Source organism: Mercenaria mercenaria, chromosome 16 (genome assembly GCF_021730395.1).
Source record: "Mercenaria mercenaria strain notata chromosome 16, MADL_Memer_1, whole genome shotgun sequence".
Classification (NCBI taxonomy): Eukaryota; Metazoa; Mollusca; class Bivalvia; order Venerida; family Veneridae; genus Mercenaria; species Mercenaria mercenaria.
The window spans coordinates 55936360-55958061 of record NC_069376.1 but is presented as its reverse complement, the minus strand read 5'-3'; the positions used below and the strand labels follow the sequence as shown (position 1 = coordinate 55958061).

The following is a 21702-nucleotide window of genomic DNA, read 5'->3' as shown; positions in this document are numbered from 1 at the left end:
GTGAACATTCTCACTAATTTTCATGAAGATCTCATGAAAAATATGGCCTCTAGAGAGGTCACAAGGTTTTTCTATTTTTATACCTACTGGCCTAGTTTTTGACCGCACATGATCCGGTTTCGCAACTGATCTAGATATCATCAAGGTGAACATTCAGATCAATTTTCATGAAGATCCATTGAAAAATATGGCCTCTAGAGAGGTCAAAAGATTTTTTTAATTTTAGACCTACTGACCTAGTTTTTTACCGCACGTGACCCAGTTTCAAACCTGACCCAGATATCATCAAGATGAACATTCAGACCAACTTTCATACAGATCCCATGAAAAGTATGGCCTCTAGAGAGGTCACAAGGTTTTTTTTATTATTTGACCTACTGACCTAGTTTTTTAAGGCACGTGACCCAGTTTCAATCTTGACCTAGATATCATCAAGGTGAACATTCTGACCAATTTTCATGAAGATCCATTCACAAGTATGGCCTCTAGAGAGGTCACAAAGTTTTTCTATTTTTAGACCTACTGACCTAGTTTTTGACCGCAGTTGACCCAGTTTCGAACTTGACCTAGATATCATCAAGATGAACATTCAGACCAACTTTCATGAAGATCTTGTGACCTAGTTTTTGAAGGTACCTGACCCACTTTTAAACTTGACCTAGATATCATCTAGGTGAACATTCTGACCAATTTTCATGAAGATCTCGTGAAAAATATGGCCTCTAGAGAGGTCACAAGGTTTTTCTATTTTTAGACCTACTGACCTAGTTTTTGACCGCACATGACCCAGTTACGAACCTGACCTAGATATCATCAAGCTGAACATTCTCACCAATTTTTATGAAGATCCATTGAGAAATATGGCCTCTAGAGAGGTCACAAGGTTTTCTATTTTTAGACCTACTGACCTAGTTTTTGACCCCACGTGACCCAGTTTCGAACCTGACCTAGATATTATCAAGGTGAACATTCTGACCAATATTCATTAAGATCCCATGAAAAATATGGCCTCTAGAGAGGTCACAAGGTTTTTCTATTATTTGACCTAGTGACCTAGTTTTTGACGGCACTTGTTCCAGTTTCGAAGTTGGCCTAGATATCATCAAGATAAACATTCTGACCAATTTTCATGAAGATCTCATGAAATATATGGCCTCTAAAGAGGTCACAAGGTTTTCCTATTTTTAGACCTACTGACCTAGTTTTTGACCGCACGTGACCCAGTTTCAAACCTGACCTAGATATCATCAAGATGAACACTCGGACCAACTTTCATACAGATCCCATGAAAAATATGGCCTTTAGAGAGGTCACAAGGTTTTTCTATTATTTGACCTACTGACCTAGTTTTTGAAGGCACGTGACCCAGTTTCGAACTTGACCTAGATATCATCAAGGTGAACGTTCTGACCAATTTTCATGAAGATCTTGTGAAATATATGGCCTCTAGAGAGGTCACAAGGTTTTTCTATTTTTAGACCTACTGACCTAGTTTTTGAAGGCACGTGACCCAGTTTCGAACTTCACCTAGATATCATCAAGGTGAACATTCTGACCAATTTTCATGAAGATCTTGTGAAATATATGGCCTCTAGAGAGGTCACAAGGTTTTTCTATTTTTAGACCTACTGACGTAGTTTTTGATGGCACGAGACCCAGTCTTGAACTTGACCTAGATATCATCAAGATGAACATTCTGACCAACTTTCATAAAGATCCCATGAAAAATGTGACCTCTAGAGTGGTCACAAGCAAAAGTTTACGGACGGACGCACGCACGGACGGACGACGGACACCGCGCGATCACAAAAGCTCACCTTGTCACTTTGTGACAGGTGAGCTAAAAACAAGATTTATATTTAACTGGAAAGCAATGTGGTTAGAAGTTGGAGTCAAAGGAACAAGTTTCTAAATAAGCTTAGCTTTCTACTCAATCCTTGATTTGTGTAAATGTATATTTGCTGAAAATAAATATTGTTTAAACCAAAGATGACAAGCAGGTTTCTGGATGTCACTTAGAGTGTTCCGAAGAATCATGGCCCAGTAAATGAGTATGGAATTTATGTTTTACTGGTAAGTTTCTCCAATAAGTAACAACATAACTTACCACCCTCCATGTAAGTATAATAGCACTTGGACCACTTTGTTTCTTTTCTTAACCTGAAATAAACAGGCAAAATAGCTCAATAGGGAGAGCACAGATTTACAGATCGCGGGGACGCGAGTTTGATCCATCACGTTCTCTGTGATGATTTGGTAACAGACATTGTGTCTGATATCATTCGTCCTCCACCTCTGATACATGTGGGGAAGTTGGCAGTTACTTGCGGAGAATAGGTTTTTACAGGTACAAAATCCAGGAACACTGGCTAGGTTAACTGCCAGCCACTACATAACTGAAACTGTTGAAAAACAGTGCTAAACCCAAAACAAACAAACAGACTTAAAATTTCTGACCTAATATCAAACAAGGGCTATCAAAAGTTAAGTTAATAAAGATAACATTTTAAGCTTTACTGAAGAAACAGCTAGAAGATTCTAAAGCTTTTGAATAATGCCAGCACTAGTGTCTTTTGAAATGCACAAGTCCTAATATACTTGGGTTTCAAGCCAGCAACCTTCAGCAACATGAACATAATTATAAATGTACAACTGCACTGAAATTTATATATTAAATTGTTATAAATGCTTTTCCTCACAGCATGAAAGTCTACTTTACTATACATAACTTCATTTTATTTCTTTTTTTTTCTAGCTTACTGCTGTTTTTAAATACATGTAGTATTTCAGTAAACACAATGATCAGTTAAGCAAATAAGTGTTCCTGAATCCATCACCCTTTTGCTGCAAGTAACAGACAACTCCCCACATCAAATGAAGAGCATGGTTAATGACCTCTGACAAAGTGTCTTAATTTTTATAAAGAACAATGACCCCACTTGGAATTTTAATCAATGACCTGGTTGAAAGCTGTGTGCTCTACCTATTGACCTTACCTAACTCGACACACAGGCTAACATAATTTCAGTACATACAAACTTTGTACATACATGTAAACTCCAAAAGTTACTGTGAAGACGGTCTGCTATGACATCAGTTGGGTTCAAAACACCTACCTGAACTGCCAACATCTGATCTACTATACACCACTGTCCCCAATTAACTTTAATAGTTAATCAATGCTTTGAACAAGTTCTGTAGAAGTATGGAAGCAGTAAAGTATATTGTTTGTTTAAACAGTACCAATAAAAATTAAGAATTTTCCTAACGGTAACAACTATAATGAAGACAAACCTAGTAAATGCAGCTAGGCCATCTCTCCAATTGAGCATCATCATACTGCACCATCCTTTAGAAAAATACAAGTGATATAAGTGTATATATTTACATTCACTCTACATGTTGAATGGAAAGAAAAAAACATTTATTTTGGTATAAACAACATTGATGCAATATCTGACGTCATTCACAAAAAAAATGAACAAAATGGTGTTGTTTGAAAAATTATTTCAAATTAGATGCAGGAATTTAAAAAGAACACTTGACTATAGCTTTAACTAATTTTTCTAATAAATAGTAAATATCAAAAGTGAACTGACAAAACTGTATGATTTTTCGCTGGTTTTAACATTTTAAACAAAAACTAGGAAGGCAAACTACAACTAAAAGTGGGCGTGTCTTCTATTTAAATGTCAAAAAGATCAATATCCTGACATTTATTTCACTTTTCTGACACTCATGGAAAGCAAACCACTTATTTTTGTAGCAAGTTACCAAGAAAATGTAAATATATGAATTGAATGCTATTTTCTATGTGTTGATACTGGTATAAACCATATTGGGACTTCTTGCAAATCATCTAGGAATCGCTAGTGTGATTCATGGATTTGCGAAAAGTCCCAATGTGGTTTATATTCGTATAAACACACAAAACATAGCATTCACTTCTTAAATATAAGTTATAGTCTATTTAAAAACACAAACCTCTAATGCAGCCTCAGTTTTAGTGTGATTAGCCGATGTAAACTTTCTTACCACCTAACTTTGTACTTTTTGAGTTTTTTTTTTAAGTTTTCCAAGATTCTATGTGAAATGCTGACCCTGTGGTGGTCAAAAACTTGGTTCTAGCATACCAAAATTTTGAACAAACATGTTACACAGAGCAGGACATGCACATTCTAAATTTATTTATTTATTTTGTTGGGTATAACGTCGCACCGACACAATTATAGGTCATATGGCGACTTTCCAGCTTTGATGGTGGAGGAAGACCCCAGGTGCCCCTCCGTGCATTATTTCATCACGAGCGGGCACCTGGGTAGAACCACCGACCTTCCGTAAGCCAGCTGGATGGCTTCCTCACATGAAGAATTCAACGCCCCGAGTGAGGCTCCATCCCACATCGATGAGGGGCAAGTGATTTGAAGTCAGCGACCTTAACCACTCGGCCACGGAGGCCCCTGCACATTCTAAAACTTCAGCTATCACTGAAGGTGATGAATGTACCCCCCGCATGCACTGACATAGTACATTGCAATTTGACGCACACAAGATTGCATAAATATGTGGACTGTATGTATATAGACTGTATGTATACAGTATAGTAACAAAAAACAAAGTCCCATAACTATGCAGAATATTTATCTAAAAGAACCCCAACTTTGTTGTCGGGGGGTACAAAAAGCTTACCTATTTCATACTGACACATAAGTTCCAGTTCCTTCTGCCCATCAGCTGCCTTAAATGCTTCATTATACATCTTGAGAGACAGATCAGTCTGTTTCTGAAATTCAAGAACCATTCATGCTAATCAAAATTTAATTAATCCAACACAGAGATATTCAACATTTGAATAGCTGTATAATCAGTGAAGAAGCCTGTTTACATATTTTAAATTAATAGTAAAGTGAATAATTCTGTCACAATTTCAATCAAAGGCCTGAAGGGCCTGAGTCGGCTAATGATTGATGTACTGACAGTATAGTCTTCCAGTTTCAGTATTTTTTTTTAGTTTTTTCCCCAACTAAAGAGAGATTTTGTTACAATAAATGAAATGAACATTCGGTCGATGCCTAGTAAAACTTTGATTGACATTATACAAGTATTTAAACCCAATATATTTCTCTAAAATTGAAGAATGGTTCGCAGAAATAAAAATGTTGAAAGTACAAACTACAATTTGACAGCTGACACTAAGATACTGCCCATGACTTTATATATTTTCCAGTAAACATTTGCCTCCGGCATTGCCAAAAGAGGCAATTATATATTCACACATGATAAAATTTGAATATGACAATTTATAATATTAAAATTTTACAGCGCGGATTGCCACATACAATTTGTAACGGATGGACGAAAGAACTGATATTTTACAGATATTATAATGGACCTGGCGATAGCCTTGTCATATGTTAGGTATTGTTCAATCATATTATAAGTAATGTCAATATAAAGTATACTTATTTTTGCTTTTAGAGATACATGTATGTAAATGTTGCTGAGTGTCAATATATAGTGTAACCGATATTAATAAATGCAGTTCTTTTTTAGTTAAAACTATCATTTATTCTATTTCAGACTTGTTAACCCCTTAAAAATCATGTCTGTTACCCCGAAGTCCATCCACTTTCAATTATCAATTTTGATTCATGTAGACAGACAGGCCCAGACTGGGCAGAAAAAATGTTTGAGCCATTTTTACGTGGTCAGTAGCAGCGTGGGTATGGGGAGGGGAGTTTCTTTTCGCTTTAAATTGCAGTCAGATTTTGAAATGGGCATTGCGGCAGGTGGTAAAAGGGCAAATGTATCAAACTGTAAAGTGGCAATATGGGGGAAGGGTGTGGGAGGATACCCCCTCCTGCAAGAAGGGTTTGAGGTATTACCACAAGAAATTTTTGAATATGTAGACCGTTGATACAGCCTTTGGTGCGATTTTAACTGAAGATCTTCTGTTTCAATTTCTAAATATTACCTAGATTCTTTCTAGTATTACAATATCCAAAGTATGACTGTCACTTCATCTTTTTACTTTCAGATCATGCCTCAGGACTAGAATATGAGTCTGATATAGATTATATGTAGGTGTAATAAAAATAAATTCTAGAATCATTTCTGTTACAATAATATCTATCATGTATGTTACTTGAATGTTAAAATTTCATAACACAGCTCGATATTTACCCAAAATATTATATCCGGATACGATTACACTTTTCTCCAGTTTCAACAATATATTTTACAAATTGTGATGAAACGAAGACATTTAGCAGCAATTGGCAGTATCTGACATTGAAGTTTACGGTTAAATTACCTCTTATTTAAATCTTTTCATAAAAACGTTATTTCGTTTTGTCAAAGCAGCCAGACATAGACGATCTACTTTCGATTTCAAAAACTACAAGAAAATACAATTTAATGTTTCGCCGATTTGTTTATTTCTCGAAAAATCAGAAAAAAAAATCATTTTTAATATAAGTAATAACTAAACAAACCAGTAAGAGCTTCTTCTTCCGATAATTTATCCGTTTACTGACTGCAAAATTCAACCCACGCAAAGTCGTAGAAGCGTTGTTATAAACAGGTCACGCGTGTTCGCCGACAAGTGTCCAGAATGTAGTTAGGATTCATCCGCGAAGTCTCGCGGAAGAATTAACGTACTGCACATATCTTATTCGGGTCATTTAAAATGAAGCTGTCATAATTAAATTTCATCGATGTGGTAAACTCTTTGATAAGAGACATTCAAATGCTTTCAGAGGTACCCACTCAATAACATACTAGCAGTATGTTCTGGAACTATATTTTGTTTTTCGCTGGATGTTACGCAAGCTTTGTAAGTCTGCGCAATTCATAAAATGCACAGCGCAATAAATTTGTTTACGCAATGATTTTAAAGATTATTTTTTGAAACAGACAGGGTAACAAATGGATAATTTGGCTAATAAGTTAATATGCAGTTTTTATTTGAATTTGTGAACATCATATTTGCTATTTTGTGACAAAAGGGCATAGAATTCGTCACCATAATCATATGTGCAAATGTATTACCAAATCCCGCAGAATCGTTATGCGTGTTTATGCTTAATGAGTTGCCGTGGAAGAAAATACGTGGCCTTATTTGAGTATTGCACAATTACAAGTCATAAATATGACAGATTACATGTATATTGGTCATAGCAAATAGGATTGATATAAATGAACTTCATTCGATCAATGAACTCTTTGAAATTAGAGACAATCTAATGGAACTACATCACTTCGCTGTGTTGTGAGGCCATTTAAGAATGAGAAATCGTGCGATAGCAAGGACTCGTCAAATGCTTGACAGCGTTTAGCTGACTCAAAAACAGTATTTCTGAATTCATTGTTTTACATCTCTAATCAATGTGGGAAGTTGTCAGTTACTTGCAAGTCACTGTTTAACATCTTTGATCCATGTGGTTAAGTTTGTCAGTTATTTCCCAGTCATTGTGTAACATTACTAATCCATGTGGTAAAGTTATCAATTACTTGCAAGTCATTGTTTGACATCTCTAATCCATGTGGCAAAGTTGTCAATTATTTGCAGAAAACAAGTAGGAACTGGCAGAGAATTTAGGAGTAGGAACACAGGTAAGGTTAACTGACTGTCATTTTCATGACTGTAATATTCTTACAAATGCTATTAAACCCTAATACACAAAAAGATGGTCAGACATTACAATGTCATTCTAAGAAGAGCAGTTTTCTGTTTATTTGTTTGTTTGTTTGTTTTGGGTTTAATGCCGTTTTTCAACAGTATTTCAGTCATGTAACGGCGGGCAGTTAACCTAACCAGTGTTCCTGGATTCTGTACCAGTACAAACCTGTTCTCCGCAAGTAACTGCCAACTTCCCCACATGAATTATCAGAGGTGGAGGACTAATGATTTCAGACACAATGTTGTTTATCAAATAGTCACGGAGAACATACGCCCCGCCCGAGGATCAAACTCGCGACCCCGCGGTCCGCAGACCAACGCTCTTACCTACTGAGCTAAGTGGGCGGGCATTTTCTATTTATATACAGATATTAGTACGAATATATAATATATGGAAATATACAACCTCTGAATGATTTAAGCAGAAAGTGTTATTCGCTATGTGCACTAACCCTTAGTCGATGTATCCTTCCTCTGAAGAATAAGAAGAGACAGGAGTTCGGGAACTGCTCTCTCTTACTTTCTATCAGATTTTCTGCATCATTACAACCTATTATGAGATAAAGACATGTTTTATTAACTAAGTTCATGTAGAATAATTCCTTGTGTAACTGTATATTTTTTGTTGGTTGGAATTTGAGTCACACCAACACACATTAGATCATACTGCCAAGTTTCAAACTCTAACACGGGAGGTACAACTTCAAACGTTATTTCAGACAAAGTCAGTACCTGAGTAGAATCATTGACTTTCAACAAGCAATGTGGATACATGTATACAGGGCAAGTGATTGCAAGTCAAAAACATTAACCACAACACTAAAATTTAAATGCACAATGTTTAATTCAATAGTTCCTTCTGTTATCATTTGGTCAAAGAAGTATGAAACCAGAAAACCCCAAATGGTCATCAAATTACACCAGTACTTGCTTTCACTGAATTGAGAATGATTCAAGTAAGCGTTAAATTCTTTATGCCATGTGGATTTTTGGCCGAGTTCTTTTTGCACAAATTCCACTAAAATAGTTTATCGCTAGCTGCTAAGTTTAAATATAGCAAATCCCCATCCAATAAGCTAAGCTTGACTATATATATATATATACATTGTATATCAATGTGCTTAGCAACGAGTATACATGTACTATATAAATTGTGCACTACTTTAGACCTAACACATGGTAATGTTATACATACAAACATGTTATATTTACATAGATCTGTAGATCTGAGAAGTACATGTAACTGTATGATTTTTTGTTTTTTGTTTTGGGTTTAACGCCGTTCTTCTACTATTTCAGTAATGTAATGGCGGGCAGTTAACCTAAACAGTGTTCCTGGATTCTGTACCAGTACAAACCTGTTCTCCGCAAGTAACTGCCAACTTCTCCCACATGAATCAGAGGTGAAGGACGACTGATTTCAGACACAATATCTGTCATCAAATCGTCACCGAGAACATATGCCCAGCCCAAGGATCGAACTCACAATCCCGCGATCCCTAGACCGACGCTCTCCCTATTGCGCTAAGCGGGCTGATTTGTAGCTGTAAGGGTCTAATATATCTTTAAATATACATGAGCCGTGCCATGAGAAAACCAACATAGTGGCTTTGCGACCAGCATGGATCCAGACCAGCCTGCACATCCGCGCATTCTGGTCAGGATCCATGCTGGTTGCTTTCAAAGTTTCAAAGCCTATTGTCATCAGAGAAACCGTTAGCGAATAGCATGGATCCTGACCAGACTGTGCAGATGCGCAGGCTGGTCTGGATCCATGCTGGTCGCATAGCCACTATGTTGGTTTTTCCATGGCACGGCTCAGTCATGTTAGATAGCAATGTTGATGTTACATACCATTTCGTACACCTTAGTAAGTGAAAATACAAACTTTTAAATTCCTTTTATAAATCCAAAGGTTTTTAATGTATCATTAAATTATGATTTGGATAATTAATGTAATTGCTACTGTAAGATTCAGCTTACATTTTGGACTACCAATGGTCTATTTCAATGACATCAAGCTCAAATTTTTTTTTTAAATATTTTTTTCACACACTTGCAAGTTTTATGTGTGTATCTACATGTACCTTCAATGTAGGTAGTGCTAGCAACTATGAAAATGGCTTTTAACTGAATCTGCATTATTCATATTAATATTGCTCTATAATTTGCTACTAAAAAATTTACTGTTTACAACCAATGGTATGAGAAATCAATTCTAATTATTTACCTGCATCGTAACCATTTGCTCCATCCAAGGCAAAGAAAGGGCGTAATACTGTATGGTACCATAATAATCCTAAAGTGGCTAGAGGTGCATTCATTGCATCTGAATCACTCGTATAATTTAATGCCTGGAGTCCTAAAACCCGATCACCTTCAAATCCTAGAAATTCTATAATTTTTATAATCTTAGGAGGTATCATTGATATACATATTTGAAAAGTTCCGTAACCAAAATTCACTGCACCCTGCAACCGATCTAAAACCTCTTTCGGAATTTCGTTGTCGTTGTCATCCATTGGTCCATCCGAAGTGACACTGTTGCTGGAAATACTAGCTTTCGATGCAGATTTCTTCATTTTGGGATTTTCACGTAAATTGGTCACTTCCTTGTAAAGTTTTTCGTAGATTTTCCACGCTTTGCGGAGTAGCCAGCCACCCTTGATGTAGCTGGGTATATCCTGACCAGTGAAGACTAGAATAGCTTGATATAATAACGAGTCACCAACTATAACCTGACGTTGTATCTTTTCTTCTACACTTATCTGCTGACCCTGAAAATACAAAAAATTATATAGACATTAATTATAGCAAAAAAAGAACATTTATTCCTACCTTAGATTACTTTTGTTTGCAAAGTTCCCAATTATGCTATTAAAATTGGCCCTATTTTAATTTCTGCAGGTGACTGCTGTGTTTTTCATTTATCAACAGAGCTAAGTAAGCTATCATTTAAATTTTAATATCGCTAAACTTTCAGAATGCTATATTTAAAGTCTTACCAGTGAAATAAGCCAGGTGAAACTATATTCATTATTTTAACATTTGGCCTTAGTGGGATATTAATACAAAATTTAACAATTGTTTCAAGAGCCAAAATCTTTTAGAAACTAGATGTGTGTCCATTGGACACAGGTACCCCAACTTCATGTCACTGTACATGGTTTCATGACTTTAGGTGAAACAACTCTGAAGAAGTGGAGTGAAATCCAAATGAGAACACCAGATGCACAACTTCACATACTATATTATAATCCTCTAATGTTTTATAACTCCAGGCCAATACATTTTGGGATACATGGGACACAAACTTTTATGCTCTTAGCACATATTTTTGACTATGTCAAGGGCCATAACTCTGGTCTTGCAGACTGAAATAAATAAAAAAAATCAAGTGCACTAATTCACATGCTGAATAATATTCTTTCAAGGTTTCATCACTCTAGGTGAAATATTTTTAAACAAGAGCTGTCTCCATAGGATGACACATGCCCCCGATGGCACTTTGAATGAATATATAGTTATGGCCGATGTTAGAGTTTAGGACCTTTGACCTACGGAACTGGATCTTGCGCGCGACACGTCGTCTTACTGTGTCACACATTCATGCGTAGTTATTTTAAAATCCATGCATGAATGACAAAGATATGGACCAGACACGCCTATCAATGCACTATCATGAAAAATGACCTTTAACGTCTAAGTGTGACCTTGACCTTTGAGCTACGGACCTGGGTCATGCGTGAGACACGTCGTCTTACTGTGGTACACATTCATGCCAAGTTATTTGAAAATCCATCCATCGATGACAAAGATATGGACCGGACACGCCCATCAATGCACTATCCTTTAATGTCTAAGTGTGACCTTGACCTTTGAGCTACGGACCTGGGTCTTGCGCGCGACACGTCGTCTTACTGTAGTACACATTCAAGCCAAGTTATTTGAAAATCCATCCATGGATGACAAAGATATGGACCGGACACGCCCATCAATGCACTATCCTTTAATGTCCAAGTGTGACCTTGACCTTTGAGCTACGGACCTGGGTCTTGCGCGCGACACGTCGTCTTACTGTGGTACACATTTATGCCAAGTTATTTGAAAATCCATCCATGGATGACAAAGATATGGACCGGACACGCCCATCAATGCACTATCCTTTAATGTCCAAGTGTGACCTTGACCTTTGAGCTACGGACCTGGGTCTTGCGCGCGACATGTCGTCTTACTGTGGTACACATTCATGCCAATTTATTTGAAAATCCATCCATCGATGACAAAGATATGGACCGGACACGAAAATTGCGGACAGACTGACAGACCGACAGACAGACTGACAGACCGAGAGACCGACAGACGGTTCAAAAACTATATGCCTCCCTTTGGGGGCATAAAAATATATGCAACACAAAATTCTAAGCACTTTATGTGTAATTTTCATAAAGTCAAGGACTATAACTCTGGCCGGGCAGAGTGAAATCCCGAACAGAACACCAGGTGAACAGCTTCACATCCTAGGTAACAATGTCCTCATGTTTTATGACCCTTAGTCAAACACTTTTGAGATAAATGCCACACAAACTTGCATGCCATTTATTCATATTTTTTACTTAATTAAAGGCCATAGCTCTGATCTGTCAGACAGAAATCCCGAACAAAACCCAGGTGCATAACTTCACATGCTGAATAATATTGTTATTATGTTTCATGACCATACGTCAAATACATTTAATTTTATGTCCTTTTATGCATATTTCTGTCAAGGGCCATAACTCTGGTCTGTCAAGAGCCATAACTCTGGTCTGGCAGAATGAAATCTCAAACAAAACCCCAGGTGCACAACTTCACATGCTGAATAATATTCCAGAATAACTTGTAATGTTTCACAATCCTAGGTCAAATACTTTTTGAGATACACGCGACACAAACTTTTAGACCATTTTTATGCATATTTTTTACTAAGTCAAGGGCTACAACTCTGGTCTGGCAGTTCCAGATCCCAATTATAACCCCAGGTGCACAACTTCACATGCTGAATAACAATCATGTGAGGTATGATAACTCTGGGTCAAATACTTGCGATATACAAAACACAAATTCAGACTGAAGGAAAGACAGACTGACGGACAAGGGCAACTTCTAAGTGCCCTCCTATAACAATTGGGGGGGGGGGGGGGGGGGGGGGGGGGACACAAAAAAAAGCAATATATCAGCTACAGTAAGAACTACATGCTAAATATTCTGGATGCTGATTTTGATCTACATTTTAAGACATACCTCTTTTTTCTTCTTTTTTCCAAATTTTCTCTTGATAGATTTGACAAATCCATCGCTGACTTCACATTTCTTTTCTGTCTCCTCCAGGGCTTTGAGCGCTTTATCCATCTGCTCATCTTCAAAAGACATCAGTCCTTGCTGAAATGTTCATTTGTAACAAATTATTTCTACACTTGCGTTGTACCTTAAAAGTTTTCAAACTAACACAAAAATAGGTCATATAGCAATTTTCAAGCTGTTGATGGTGGAAGAAGACTGTAGGTGCCCCTCTGGTCACTACTACAGGAATGTGTGGACACCTGGATAGAACCAATCTTCTGTACTTCCACACACGAAGAATTCTACAACCCAAACTTGAAGACTTAGAACGAAACTGGTCTATCTGTATACAGAAATAGAAACAGATAGACCAGTTTCGCTCTAAGCTCTAGAAATGAGGCTTCAAACCCAAAGCAGAGAGGGGTAAGTTTTGCTTCAAGTAACTTAAAGTCAGGAACCAAGTGGTCAGTTATAAGCAAATTTCTATAAGATTTTTTTTCAGTTTCCATATATCATATGAGATTTACCTAAGGCACAAAAAAGATCTTGGCATAGAGTCTGATCCTAGACAAACTTAGTCAAATTGTTCAAATCCCTATAATTCCTGATGCAATTTATAGTATACAATAACTAACAGCAGCTTCTGTGTGTGTTGTGTAGATACAAGTTAAGTCATATAAAGACTTACCAGCTTTATCTGATGTAGAAACAAGAGCTGTCACTAATGGTGACAAATGCCCCCACAGCGCCTTGACCTTTGACCTGGTGACCTTGACCTTTGACCCCAAAGTCAGTAGGGGTTGTGTACTCAGTAAATACTATCAGCATGTGAAGTTTGAAGGTCCTGGGTGCAGTGGTTTGCGAGTAAAGTGCCTCCATGCAAAAAGTTAACATTGTGACTAATGAACGAACGACAGTTGAAAACTAATATGCCTCCCTTCGGGGGCATAAAAAACCCTGGTGCCCCTCTCACCATTATTTCAAATATAGGTAAAGCATGAACAACTACCAGCCTACAAGCCAGCTGGATGGCTTACTCTTAGAAAAAAATTCTGTGTCCAAAGTGGGGACTTGAAAACAAAGGTAAGGGACATGTGATCTTAAGTGTGAAGTAAGGTAAATGGGAACTATGGTTTCTTATTAATTGGGAACTAAGCATGAGGTAAGTAGGAACTATGTTATCTTATTAATTGAGAACTAAGCATGAGGTAACTGGGAACTATGGTATCTTATTAATTTGGAACTAACCATGGGGTAAGTGGGAACTATGGTATCTTATTAATTGGGCACCAACTATGCAGTAAGTGGGACCTATGGTATCTTATTAATTGGGCACCAACTATGCGGTAAGAGGGAACCATGGTATCTTATAAATTGTGTACTAACACTGATGTAAGCAGGAACTATGGTATCTTATAAACTGGGTACTAACCATGAAGTAAGTAGGAACTATGGTATTGTATATCAATAATGAAGTAAGCAGGAAACTGACATTTTATAAATTGATTACGTTATTTATTATGAGGTAAGCTGGAAATCATGGTTTCTTATAATCGGAGTACTAACCATGAGGTAAGCAGGAAACTATGGTTTTTCATAAATCGGCCACTGACACTGAGGTAAGCTGGAACTATGGTACCATATACATTGGGTACTGACCATGATGTTATGGATGTAAGCAGGATATATGTATCTTATAAACTGAGTACTTACCAAGAGGTAAGCACGAACTATGCTATTTCATAAATTGGGTACTATCCATGAGGTAAGCAGGAAACCATGATATCTTATATATTGAGTACTAACCATGAAAAAAACGAAACTGTACCCTGCATGCATAAGAGGACTTTCTTCTCTGAAAAAAAAAAAAAAAAAAATGTTTCATGTAACATCATTCTTTTTGCTTTTTCTGAAAATGTTTACAAGTTAAATATGTCTTTCCACTGAAGTATTTCAATTGTGTTTTAAGGCTGATCAAAGAATATGAAATGATATTATTATCAATAAAAACATCAATTTTCAGTACTAACAACTGAGGTGCCAATAATTTCATACCAGTTACAGACTGATAACACTCTAGAATGAGTAATAAGAAGATACAATCAAATATCTTGCCTCCTACAAGTTTCTTGCATTTCTATTGGTCAATAGACGTCACGTGTAGACAGAATATATTCCATATCCTGTTAGTACATTTCAGATATGAATTTTGATTTTAAACAAGAGCACCGCCTTGCGGGTGCTGACGCTCATCTGATTTTTTTTGTGTAATAGAAATATTGTCCTACCCATGATTTTCTAAGTCTAAAAAGGGCCATCATTCTTGCAAAAAGCAGGATAGAGTTGTGTTTCTTGATGTCCCCAATATCAATCTCATCCAAGATTTTATTAAGGGTAACATTCTGACCAAGTTTCATTAAGATTGGGCCAAAAATTGTGACCTCTAGAGTGTTCACAAGCTTTTCCTTTGATTTGACCTGGTGACCTAGTTTTTGATCCTACATGACCCAGATTCAAACTGGACCTTGAGACCATCAAGATTAACATTCTGAAGAAGACTCATGAAGATATAGTCATAAATGTGGCCGCTACAGTGTTAATAAGCTTTTCTTTTGATTTGACCTGGTGACGTTGTTTTTGACCCTAGATGACTCAATATCAAATTTGACCCAGATTTTATTAAGAGTAACATTCTGACAAAGTTACATCAAAATTGGGCCAAAATTGTGACCTCTAGAGTGTTAACAAGCTTTTCCTTTGATTGGACCTGGTGACCTAGTTTTTGACCCCAGATGACCCAATAAGAACTTGTTCAAGATTTTATTGAGAATAACATTCTGACCAAGTTTCATTACGATTGGGCCAAAATTGTGACCTCTAGAGTGTTAACAAGCTTTTCCTTTGATCTGACCTGGTGAACTAGTTTTTGACCCCAGATGACTCAATTTGAACTCGTCCAAGATTTTATCAAGAGTAACATTCTGACCAAGTTTCATTAAGATTGGGCCAAAACTGTGACCTCTAGAGTGTTAACAAGCTTTTCCTTTGATTGGACCTGGTGACCTAGTTTTTGACCCCAGATGACCCAATATCGAACTTGTCCAAGATTTTATTGAGAATAACATTCTGACCAAGTTTCATTACGATTGGGCCAAAATTGTGGGCTCTAGACTGTTAACAACCTTTTCCTTTGATTTGACCTGGTGACCTAGTTTTTGACCCCAGATGACTCAATTTGAACTCGTCCAAGATTTTATCAAGAGTAACATTCTGACCAAGTTTCATTAAGATTGGGCCAAAATTGTGACCTCTAGAGTGTTAACAAGCTTTTCCTTTGATTGGACCTGGTGACCTAGTTTTTGACCCCAGATGACCCAATAAGAACTTGTTCAAGATTTTATTGAGAATAACATTCTGACCAAGTTTCATTACGATTGGGCCAAAATTGTGACCTCTAGAGTGTTAACAAGCTTTTCCTTTGATCTGACCTGGTGAACTAGTTTTTGACCCCAGATGACTCAATTTGAACTCGTCCAAGATTTTATCAAGAGGAACATTCTGACCAAGTTTCATTAAGATTGGGCCAAAATTGTGACCTCTAGAGTGTTAACAAGCTTTTCCTTTGATTGGACCTGGTGACCTAGTTTTTGACCCCAGATGACCCAATATCGAACTTGTCCAAGATTTTATTGAGAATAACATTCTGACCAAGTTTCATTACGATTGGGCCAAAATTGTGGGCTCTAGAGTGTTAACAACCTTTTCCTTTGATTTGACCTGGTGAACTAGTTTTTGACCCCAGATGACTCAATTTGAACTGGTCCAAGATTTTATCAAGAGTAACATTCTGACCAAGTTTCATTAAGATTGGGCCAAAATTGTGACCTCTAGAGTGTTAACAAGCTTTTCCTTTGATTGGACCTGGTGACCTAGTTTTTGACCCCAGATGACCCAATATCAAACTCTTCTAAGATGTTATTGAGGGTAACATTCTGACCAAGTTTCATTATGATTGGGCCTAAATTGTGACCTCTAGAGTGTTAACAGTCAAATTGTTGATGACAAGACAACTGACGGACACAGGGTGATCACAAAAGCTCACCTTTGAGCACTTTGTGCTCAGGTGGTGAGCTAAAAATAACATCATCATCTCATTACAGCAAGCACAAGAATAAATATTTTATGTAACCACAATTTTTTGCCAGCACAAGAAATTTTAACTAGCAGAATATTAATATGATTTGTAATTTTTGAACAACACTGTTTTATCTAAAAGAAATAATGACTAATCAAGGGCCACAACCCTGCTGGAAACACCCAACTGAAACATGCTGATGCACAACTAGGCCTGGCAATGATCACTTCTGTGAAGTTTGGTGTACTTCCTCCATGTGGTATCAGAGCAGTTGCCCGGACAAGGTAAAATATGACAAATCTAGGGCTATAACTCCACTGAAAATTACTGATCTGCAGCATGCAAACAATATGCATAATAAGGCTTGGTACTTGTAAGGTTTGGTGAAATTCCACCCAATAATAAAAGATTTGACGAATCAAGGGCCATAACCATGTTGAAAATCATCTAACAGGAAAATGCCAAAAATATGCACAATGAGGCTTATATTTGACAAATCAAGGGCCATAACCATGTTGAAAATCATCTAACCGGAAAATGCCGAAAATATGCAAAATGAGGCTTGTATTTGACAAATCAAGAGCCATAACTATGTTGAAAATAATCTTACTGAGAAATGCCGAAAATATGCACAATGAGGCTTGGCACTGATCTCTCCTGTGAGGTTTGGTGGAATCTGCCGAATATTATAAATCAAGTGACCAAAACATCATAAAATTTGATAACCCAATGGCCATAACTCTGCTGAAAATCATCAAACTGGAAAATGCTGATGACTTGCTCAACAGTCAACTAGGCTCGGCAATGATCACTCCTGGGAAGATTGGTGTAAATACCCCTACTGTAGTGGTACTGGAGAAGTTGGACAAACTTTGTGACAGACAGACAGGTAGGGTACAATGCTCACCCTACATATCAAATATTACTCAACAGATCATTTGTAAATGTAACAATATTTTGATATAATGATTAATGTATTACTTCTTCTAAAGTCTTTATCATAAACATACAAAAGGGCATAATAAGTCAAAACATATATATATATTTTTCCAGATTTATGTTATGTAGCCTGGTTCCCCATGGTAGTGGTTTATTTAATGAATGTATTATGCAAATGCAAACAAACTAAAAATTAACAACAATAAAAGGCTTCAAAAATTGACCTATCAGTGAAAAACATTTCAGATACCATAAAAAATTGGCATTTCTGTAGGACATATTAGGTAAGTGAATGCAATTTTGCAATTTCAACCAATAATAAAAACATTGGAAAATGTAGTATCTTAATAAATATATCAAAACTGAAAATATCTTTTAGATTTACAATGTTCTGTTGTTTATACAGGATATATAGATTCTAAGAACAAACATTGTGCCCTACCTAAAGGCCACTTCTGGCAGCTTTGCTGTTGGGATAACCCTTTGGAGATGTGAATAGTGTCCACCTATGGATCAAAAGTTCAAGGGTTCAATCCCCAATAGGGAATATGGTATTTTCTTTTCCATTTTATAATTTAGTAAATTTGGAAGTGTCTATCAGCATGACAGTTGTGCCAGATATTTTTCTTATAAGCACGATGGTTGTATTGATAAGTAATAATAATAAAGAATCCCTGTCTGCAGGACAGGTTCAGTACTGTTTCTTTTTTTGGTGCAAGGTATGTATGTTGTAGTTAAAAGGCTAATATCTAGCATCATGTCTATTGTTTAGGACATTAAATCATTAATTTGACATTCAAACAACACCACAACAAAAGATAATTTTATATATACTGTTTTTTAGTTAAAACTTAAATTAATTAATTCATCAATTGCAAAACAAATTAATCAAAAGACTGCGTCTGGGGTCTAGCTAGGTCCAATTTTTTGGGAGAAGTCACTTCTCCCTCAAGCAAATTTAAGGAGAAGTGGGGAGACTTTAAGGAGAAGTGGGAAGACTTTTCCTACCGCAATGATGTTCAGTGATTCGAAAGGTGGCTGTAACTTTCTTGTTTCTTGATAAAAATATTGATGTGACCATTCATTTTCTTAGTTAGATCATTTCCCATACAGTGGTTATTGTTTTGTTAAAAAATTTTGAAAAAAATATCGTTTTCAAAATTTAAGCCGATGCTGTAAATGTAACCCGCCGAATTTTGGTTATATCTTGTATGAAGTGTTTATTATTAACACCGAGGAATGTCAGAATCTCACTCGAATGAAACTGAAAGTAAACTGTGTAATCTAGAAATACATATTCAAATAAATTCATCTATGGAAGTCAATTTAAACATAGTTAATACATTACATGTCGTTCTTTTATCATAGATAACAAATAATTGTGTACCAAATTCCAATTAATCGCATGGTTAATCAGCAGTTTCTCTAAAAAAAACTTTGCTTTTTGCACTCAAACATGTTGAGGTTAAAGGTCAGTAATTCAAATCCTTCTTTGTTTCATATAAAAAACGACAACTTCAGGTCGTCTTTACGTATCTTTAGAGAACATCACTTTTTCCTACACCTATTTTTCATGAAAGTTCTATCAAAAATTAACGAAAAAATGAAAAGAAATTAGGGGGTTATGTAGTTCCTAGTGAAATGCCAGTCAGTTGTGGTCTGCTACCCTAAAAATGGTGCATATTTACTCTCGTCCGCGCAATAAACACCTACTTCCGGTTTCGATCTGCAAAACTTGCCATGTGGGCTGTATGAACATGAAAACCGTCTCATTTCATGCAGAATGTCTTCTAGTAGTGAAAAACGGTGATTAAAGCACTCGTTCTACACGAATTTGCGCAAAAAATTGGAAAATTAGGATCTATTTATTGTGGACTTCTTTGGACTACACCAAGGAAGCACATTTTCGACCGAATTACTGGTCTTATTCCTTGACAATTAAACGCGAAGTGACAAAGACGTAACCGCGGCGCTAATTGGCTAAACACAATCGACTCTGGTGTATCCGACAATCTGATTCGCTTTCACACTTCTCGGGAAAATCTCGCAAGTACCTGAAGTAGGCGGAGCTTAAATTATGCTTTCGGCGTGTGTCTCTGTGTATTCAACACTCATTTGACACCGTGCGAATTGTCAACAGTCCGGGTTGCGGTAATTAGCGAATGCGGATATCAAAGAAAATCGGGCGACTTGCATTTCGCTTTGAGGTTAGTTTTGAGCCAAGTTTGAAGTTCCAAAGCGCCTATTTCGCTCAAGTCGCCCACTCACGAGAGCCCTGCTGCGTAAAAAAACTTAAACCTGCATATCTTAATTAGACTAAATTTAGTTAATTACTACACCTTTAATTCTATCAGTATTTTAAAATGTCATGTTTCTTACTTTTCATATATCATGTTTCAATTCAGTAAAACATATACAAGTTATCCAACTTAATAATTAATAGGCATCATAATCACATGCTGTCACGAGTTGTTAACTTGCCTAAAGGTGCATGATAGAAATTTTTAGATAAATGGTACAATGGCAATCTGATAAGCAAAAGCTTAATTACCGGTACCTAAATTTTACATAAGTATACAGTATGTTTTATTGCTTATAATAACAAAAATAATCGGCATGACTTTCTGGGCATGACAGTCGTAATCAACATGAAGGTCATCTGGATGTAGTGATAGTAGGTTTATAAGCCACTTCAAACAGCCTTGCTGTTGTGTTAACTCTTTAGCGATGTGGTTAGAGTGTCTGCATATGGATCACAAGGTCCAGGGTTTGAGCCCCAGTGGGGACCTTGGTATTTTCTCTCCCAGGGTTTACTTTAAAGGTGTCAGAAGTGTTTGATGGACTCATGCGGTGAGCATGGAGTGTCATTCTGGAGAGCTGGTAAGCTTACTGATCATGAGGTCCAAGGTTCAAGCCCCTGTAGGGATAAAATAAGATTTATTTAAAGTCGGCAAGACAGCAAACAAGTACAACAAGTCAACATTTATAAGCTCATGTGAGCTTTTGAACCAACCTTGGTATTTTCTCTCCCAGGGTTTACTTTACAGATTAAAAAAATGCTGCATCTTGTTGACCTATGCATCGTAATTATGAGTATGAGAAAAATATATACTTGTGCTGCTCGAACAATTTAAAAGCATCTTCAAAGTTGTTGTTGAGCAGCTTGTTGATCCCATTCCTAGCGACCTGAATTTCGTCGAAAACATCGATGTCATCTTCTGCACTGTTTCCTTCTTCCATCTTATTCATTTGTTCGTTAGACTCAGCCATTTCACTGTCAAAATTGAGGTTAAAAACCTTTTAACTGCAAGATAATACACAAAATGTCATATGACTCTTTTTTCAGTTGGCAAAGTCAGCCATTTTGTATCAGTTTCTCCCACTTCCGGATGGGTGTCAGACGTTTCACCCCCAAGACTGTTCCTCCCAAGACTTTTCCTCCCAAGACTTTTCACCCCCAATTTGGGAGTGAAAAGTCTGGTGTTTTATAGCATATGAAGACTTTTCACCCCCTATTGGTTTTTATTATTAAATATGATTATAATGTTTTTTTGGTGGGGGAGGGGGTTGTATAGTTATGAATAATTTCATCATATGTATTATAATTAGGTTAATACATTAAAAA

General features: G+C 36.7%; 1 protein-coding gene across 2 annotated transcripts in view; it reads right to left on the bottom strand.

The window, feature by feature from the left end:
- Positions 1-21433, bottom strand: part of LOC123540310 (tetratricopeptide repeat protein 39C-like) — a 39343-nt gene extending 17910 nt beyond the window's left edge. Inside the window, exons 1-8 of one of the 2 annotated variants that reach the window (XM_053527151.1) lie at positions 21190-21433; positions 14810-14858; positions 12965-13102; positions 9912-10458; positions 8134-8231; positions 4690-4783; positions 3295-3349; positions 2108-2160 (exon numbers count right to left, since the gene is read on the bottom strand). In XM_053527151.1, coding sequence (XP_053383126.1) covers positions 2108-2160; positions 3295-3349; positions 4690-4783; positions 8134-8231; positions 9912-10458; positions 12965-13102; positions 14810-14858; positions 21190-21347 — 1192 coding nt within the window. In that variant the 5' untranslated portion in view covers positions 21348-21433. The remainder of the gene's footprint in view (positions 1-2107; positions 2161-3294; positions 3350-4689; positions 4784-8133; positions 8232-9911; positions 10459-12964; positions 13103-14809; positions 14859-21189) is intronic. The other variant, XM_053527152.1, reaches the window with a different exon arrangement.
- Positions 21434-21702: the final 269 nt, after the last annotated feature.